This window comes from Gymnoscopelus braueri (genome assembly GCF_963280865.1).
Source record: "Gymnoscopelus braueri genome assembly, chromosome: 3".
NCBI lineage: Eukaryota > Metazoa > Chordata > Actinopteri > Myctophiformes > Myctophidae > Gymnoscopelus > Gymnoscopelus braueri.
The window spans coordinates 14745429-14753013 of NC_137612.1; the positions used below are offsets into that span (position 1 = coordinate 14745429).

General features: G+C 41.4%; 1 protein-coding gene across 1 annotated transcript; it reads left to right on the top strand.

Moving 5' to 3' along the window:
• Nucleotides 1-4143: 4143 nt before the first annotated feature.
• Nucleotides 4144-7116, top strand: LOC308082875 (tubulin alpha chain-like; the record flags this gene model as incomplete). Its single annotated transcript, XM_080424941.1, has 4 exons — nt 4144-4264; nt 4833-4981; nt 5482-5792; nt 6447-7116. The coding sequence occupies 4 exons, from the start codon at nt 4144-4146 to the stop codon at nt 7114-7116; spliced, it is 1251 nt and encodes a 416-aa protein (XP_080281067.1).
• Nucleotides 7117-7585: the final 469 nt, after the last annotated feature.

The window sequence follows — 7585 nt, forward strand, 5'->3', positions numbered from 1 at the left end:
CAAAGTCCATGCGCTGAGGAGTGGACTGGGACAAATCTAGATGCCACGGTGGTTCTCAAAGTCAAGGACCTCCAAATTGATATGTATTTGGCCGCGGACCCCCATCTGAAAGGTTTTTGTGCCCAGAATAGAAGATTCATGTGAAATTTTAAAAATAAAAACGCACTGTGAGCTTGTAGATCTGCTATTTTTGAATAGCCAACATATAAATGATTGTGATGCTATATTAACTACTTCTACTGGGGACCCCCTGGAAACATGTTGAGTCTGTGCATCATGAACATACACGAACAGGAGATTTGCACCTGCTCCCTGAAGTGATTCCAAACTCCTCAGAGGATTCAGATAATATTGAGCCCACTCCAGATCTGAAAGAGCAAGCTGCCACACAAACAGCCTATGTGACATGTACAATGTTATAGGGCTAATTTACACATGTCATTTATTGTTGAGTATGATTAAGCTATACTGTACCACCAGCTGTAGAGACTGGACTGCTTCCAGACTGACTGCAATGATTCTGTCAGACTCATGTCCATCCATTTGTGCATGGATTCTGAGAGAGAGAGAGAGAGAGAGAGAGAGAGAGAGAGAGAGAGAGAGAGAGAGAGAGAGAGAGAGAGAGAGAGAGAGAGAGAGAGCCTCTGGTGTTTGCAGTATGACTAAGAATAAAATATGATTCGCATGTAATGGACTTATTTTTTAGCTATAACTATAAACAGGTAGATCACAAGCAGATATGAAGCCATAATCAGGGAACCACATCCATGAAATAATAATAACATTTATAGTAATAAATAAAATGAATAAATAATATATTTTTTAAAGATTAAAAGGACAATAAGTAGGCCTACTCTAATTAATAACCGACTAGTAAACTGTCAAATAGAAATACAAAAGACAAGTACATAAAATTACTTCATAACGTTGTGTTTTCTGGTCTATATAAGTCTTACTATATTTGGGGTCTGATTCTGCTTGAAAGTGTCCACGGGACCTGGCAACCCTGTGAGTGTATAAATGACGGTGCGGCGCTGCGTTGAGACGCAGTTACTACGTCGACTCTTTACTGTCGGGAAGGGTAACTTCACCATCCATTCTTAACACATTCACCACTGTTTGATAAATTTAAAAAAATGGTGAGTAGCTTATTATTTATTTTTTAACCTACAGAGGACACAGTCCTATATATTCAACGTTTTTATTTAATTTATTGTTTAATATTAAACAAATTGTCTGCAACATCTTGATTGATCAGCATCACTGTCTGCAGTGCAGAGACATGCAGAAACACATCGTTTGGTTTTCATTTAGCAAAATCTGATTAAAACTCAGATCTATAAGTCTATTAATTTGCCACGTTTTTGATTGAATGTTATTTTTCTTGTGTAAAACCAGCGACCCGATGTATTTGCATAGCCTACAGGACCCGCCTATTATTGTCAGATCATATTATGGCCTTGATACAGAACAGCAAATAAATTAAATTAAATTAAATGATAAATTCATTTAAAATAAATAAATACAATCTCATCACAAAATTGTGAATAAAAATATTAAAATATTGCAAGCATCAGTCATGTAAGCTAATGATGTCTGTGTGCGTAGCTCTATCTATTGTGTAGCAGCTATACTCGGTCTGTGCATGATGGATGCTATTATTATTATTTATTTATTTTATTTTATTTTATTTTATTTTATTTTATTTTATTTATTTTATTTATTTTATTTATTTTATTTATTTTATTTATTTTATTTATTTTATTTATTTTATTTATTTTATTTATTTTATTTTATTTTATTTTATTTATTTTATTTATTTTATTTATTTTATTTATTTTATTTATTTTATTTATTTTATTTATTTTATTTATTTTATTTATTTTATTTATTTTATTTATTTTATTTATTTTATTTATTTTATTTATTTTATTTATTTTATTTATTTTATTTATTTTATTTATTTTATTTATGGATGCTACTGGATCTGTGCTGAATGATGGATGATTCAACCTGCTTGTAGGCCAGGGGAAGAAAAGGGTGCTGCCTGCTGCTATAGGCCAAATATAGCAGATCTACAAGCTCACAACGCATCACAGAGCGACGCATCGTGAGCTTGTAGATCTGTTCGACGCGTGCGGCACCATTAATCAGAGGCTGGCTTTTGGTGGAAGATTCTAGCGATTCCGCCCCGCCCCCTCCCTCTCCTCCTGGCATGTTCTGCCTAGCAACCAGCTACTTAACAGCATTAAAAATAATAATACCTCCTCCTGGATCTACTTAACAACAACATATGTCACATGTTGTTGTAGCCTACTAATACCTGATTATGGACATGTTCTGTGTCAAATAATCTTTGTAGGAAATAATTAAAACAGTATTTTGAAAAAGAATTATTCTAATCCAAATGTTAGAGAGAACAAAGGGTCCATATTGCATAGGCTACATGGGTGGTTAAATGTGAGGCCAGCAGTGTGCTTGACTATGGATGGATGCAAACAATAGGCCTATAGGCAAATAAAGAAATATAACCACCACAAAATTGTGAATACAAATATTAAAATATTACAAATCAGTCATGTAGGCTTTAAATTCTCTATTGTGTAGCAGCTATACTCCATCCGTGCATGAATGATGCTATTATGCAACCTGCTTGTAGGGCAGGGCCAGGGAAGAAAATACCTGCTTGAAAAAGGGTGCTGCTAGGCCGAATATAGCAGATCTGCAAGCTGAATATAGCCAAATATAGCAGATCTACACGCGGAATATAGCCAAATATAGCAGATCTACACGCGGAATATAGCCAAATATAGCAGATCTACAAGCTGAATATAGCAGATCTACAAGCTGAATATAGCAGATCTACAAGCCGAATATAGCAGATCTGCAAGCTGAATATAGCCAAATATAGCAGATCTACACGCGGAATATAGCCAAATATAGCAGATCTACAAGCTGAATATAGCAGATCTACAAGCCGAATATAGCCAAATATAGCAGATCTGCAAGCTGAATATAGCCGAATATAGCAGATCTACAAGCTGAATATAGCCAAATATAGCAGATCTACATGCTGAATATAGCCGAATATAGCAGATCTACAAGCTGAATATAGCAGATCTGCAAGCTGAATATAGCAGATCTACAAGCTGAATATAGCAGAATATAGCAGATCTACAAGCTGAATATAGCAGAATATAGCAGCTCAAATGCTTATTACATAGACTATTTCTGTGCCGTTAAAATGTCTTCCTTCATTGTCGAGCGTCTATAACGAACACGATTGGCCCGTGTTGGGGGAGGGGAGGGGAGGGGAGGGGAGGGGGAGGGGAGGGGAGGGGGAGGGGAGGAGGAGGATATCACTGCATGTAATCCTATGGGCTGAGGGGGGGGGGGGCACCTGTCAGTGGGCAGTAGTGGAAAAAGTACTCAAAAGTTTTACTTAAGTAAAAGTATCAATACTGCAAAATAGAAATACTCTGTTACAAGTAAAAGTCTGGAATTAAAAATGTACTTGAGTAAAAGGACAAAAGTATTGGCATCAAAATGTACTTAAAGTGTTACCAAAAGTAAAAGCACTAAAATGTTTGAAAATAGCCTAGGTATAAAATAGGGCTAAAGTGGTTACGGTATGTTTTATAATGTAATAATTCATATCTGAAAAATAACTAACTAAAGTTTTCAAATAATTGTAGCGTAGTAAAAGTACAATATTTGCCTCTGAGATGTAGTGGAGTAGAAGTAAAAGTACTGGAAATTGGAAATACTCCAGTAAAGTAAAAGTACCTCAAAATTGTACTTGAGTAAACGTACTTAGCTACTTTACACCACTGTCAGTGGGGAGTGTTGGGTGGGAGGAGTAGGACGAAGGCTCTATACGTCCTCCTGGTGGGGGCTCCTCTTCACTTGCAGGTGATTCAGTAGGATACAACAGCAGTGACAACCAGCGTTGATTTTGACAGCAAATTTTGATTTAGTTTTAGTCATAGTCTTTTGAATAAAAATCCATTTAGTTTTAGTTTCTCTCTCCTCCTTTTCTAGCGTGAGTGCATCTCCATCCACGTGGGCCAGGCTGGCGTCCAGATTGGCAACGCCTGCTGGGAGCTCTACTGCCTGGAGCATGGCATCCAGCCCGACGGCACGATGCCCAGCGACAAGGCCATCGGCGGCGGAGACGACTCCTACAACACCTTCTTCAGCGAGACCGGAGCGGGCAAGCACGTCCCCAGAGCCGTGTTCGTCGATCTGGAGCCCACGGTCATCGGTGAGGATTTTGGGGGCATGTCGTTATTATAGGCGAAAGTTTTTTATCAAAAGTAGCAGATCTACAATCTCACAACGTTTCGTGATGCGATGCCTTGTGAGCTTGTAGATCTGCAATTTGTTTGCTATTTAGAATTGAGCTTAAATGGTTAAACACATACCCAAAACCATATCACTGTTCTTTTAGATAGAACAAACCTAATTATGTTGTTGTTGTTTTTTTTAACCCACAACCAACTCTCCTGTTTTAAGTCAGGTGGACTTTTGTTTTTTAGTAGAACATTTTTTAAACTTGATATTTGACGACTTTTCCTAAAGTGACCCAAACATTAGAAAAAGTGAAACATTGCTATTATTAATTTTTTCATGAAAGCTCTACACAAAAATGTACAAAGATTGTCCGCGGGTCATTTTTGTGACCCGGCAGTTAAAATCAATGCAGGCCAAACATGACCCGAAGACAATCTATATGTTTCATTCATTAATTATATTTATATTAATTTATACAGTCATTTTTGACCCGAAAACAAGACAAGGGTTAAACTTCCTTTGACGGCTTTGTCTCATAGATGAGGTTCGCTCCGGAATCTACCGCCAGCTCTTCCACCCCGAGCAGCTGATCACCGGTAAGGAAGATGCAGCCAACAACTACGCTCGGGGGCATTACACCATCGGCAAGGAGATCATCGACATTGTTCTGGACAGGATCCGCAAGCTGGTATGTATGCATCATCATCTCCTCCCAGAACTCACAACCATGTCCAATAGAGGACCTGTACGGGCCTGCACCTCTGAAAACAGGGTTATTTCCCAAACAGTGGGTCAGGACCCAAGGTCCCAAGGTCCCGGGGAGATAAATGACTCTTTTGGGTCTCGAGGTAAAATGTTTGGGAACCACTAGTCTTATTTCAGTGGTTTTCAACCTCTTTCATATCAAGGACCATTATTTAGTTGGTATTAGAGCCAAAGACCACCATTTGATGACATTTAGCCTCTCAGACCCAAAACCTAGAATATTTTGTTATTGTTGGATAATATTATCTCCACAATTCCATCAATGCTGTTTGCATTGATGTGGTAGAGATAACGTCATCAAAGTTACGATTCTGGGTTAATGCATATCAAATTGGGGGGGTCCTTAAAATAAAAATAAAAAGGTTGAGAATCTCTGCAATAAATACTCTCTTTTCCGTCCTCTCCACCCCCCCCCCCCTATAGTCTGACCAGTGCACAGGTCTCCAGGGCTTCCTGGTGTTCCACAGCTTCGGCGGAGGCACCGGCTCGGGCTTCACCTCCCTGCTGATGGAGCGCCTCTCCGTGGACTTCGGCAAGAAGTCCAAGCTGGAGTTCTCCATCTACCCGGCCCCGCAGGTGTCCACGGCCGTGGTGGAGCCCTACAACGCCATCCTGACCACGCACACCACCCTGGAGCACTCCGACTGCGCCTTCATGGTGGACAACGAGGCCATCTACGACATCTGCCGCCGCAACCTGGACATCGACCGCCCCTCCTACACCAACCTCAACAGGTTAGTTAGAGCCTTTCTGTGTGGAGTTTACATGTTCTCCCCGTGTCCCCTAGGGTAGTTAATACCCTCACAAAAAATATGTAGTAATCCTGGTCTCTATACTGCCTCAGTATATCCATCCCCTCCATCAGCCGGGGCGCCTGATGGAGGGGAAGGGACTGGTTGGAATAACGTGTTCCTTCCACGCGCTACGTCCTACCGGGGAAACTCCCCCTTGTCAGGTGATAAGAAGCGGCCTGCTCACTCCTCAAGCATTGAAGAAAGCATGAGCTCAGTTCGGGGCTCTCCCCAGGCTGGCAGAGGGAGAGTAGCACCCAGAATTACAGCTTAGGCATTGGCACTGGGTGAAAGAAATGGGTTACAAAATCGTGGGATATTTTTTTTTTAAACAAAAACAAAAAACAGGTTAGAACAACCTGGTTAAAGGTTAAACAAAACAGTTGAACAAACAGTACAACTTAGTCAACAAGATGACTATTTGGCCAAAAAAGTATGGGCTGAATTTTTTATATACCTTTTACTAATCATATTATAACAATATCTTCTATCACTAGTAGCATTTTTACCATCACTATTTAGAATTATCATTACTATTTTTATTGATTTATTTTATTTTATTTTTCTATTTATTTATAAATGTTTTCCTTCCAACAGGCTGATCAGTCAGATCGTGTCGTCCATCACGGCCTCGCTCCGCTTCGACGGCGCCCTCAACGTGGACCTGACCGAGTTCCAGACCAACCTGGTGCCCTACCCGCGCATCCACTTCCCGCTGGCCACCTACGCGCCCGTCATCTCCGCCGAGAAGGCCTACCACGAGCAGCTCTCCGTGTCGGAGATCACCAACGCCTGCTTCGAGCCGGCCAACCAGATGGTAAAGTGCGACCCGCGCCACGGCAAGTACATGGCGTGCTGCCTGCTGTACCGCGGCGACGTGGTGCCCAAGGACGTCAACGCCGCCATCGCCTCCATCAAGACCAAGCGCTCCATCCAGTTCGTGGACTGGTGCCCCACAGGCTTCAAGGTGGGCATCAACTACCAGCCGCCCACCGTGGTGCCCGGCGGGGACCTGGCCAAGGTGCAGAGGGCCGTGTGCATGCTGAGCAACACCACGGCCATCGCCGAGGCCTGGGCGCGGCTCGACCACAAGTTCGACCTGATGTACGCCAAGCGTGCCTTCGTGCACTGGTACGTGGGCGAGGGCATGGAGGAGGGCGAGTTCTCCGAGGCCCGGGAGGACATGGCCGCGTTGGAGAAGGATTACGAGGAGGTGGGCGTCGACTCCGTGGAGGGAGAGGGCGAAGAGGAGGGAGAGGAGTATTAAAAACCACTTTGTAAAAAAAAGAAAACGGCCTCTCCCAGTTTCTTTGGCCCAAATTTTCAAAAACGTTCAAAAAGATGTTCAAATTATTTCCCCCAAAAAATAGCTGATCTACAGTATAAAAAGCTCACAAATGTTTTGAATGTTTTTGGAAACAGTGGCTAAAGTGGTTGAAGGTTTTAGTTTCAGGTTTTATTGTCGTTCATTGACTTACAAAGATGTTTATGTGTATGACTTTTATCAGAAGTCATGATCACTGAGCTCTTTAATGATTTGGATACATTGTGCAGTGCTGTTTCATCTTCTGACTGTGATACCTGTATGCAATAAAGTCCTGAAACGTGTTCCTCGACTCGTGTCTCTTGTTTTGCAACTTGCTACTATTTACATCAATGGTTCTCAACCTCTTATTCGGCATTTGAGCCACAGAACACTGTTTGATGAGATTTAGCCTCTCAGACACACGACTGTT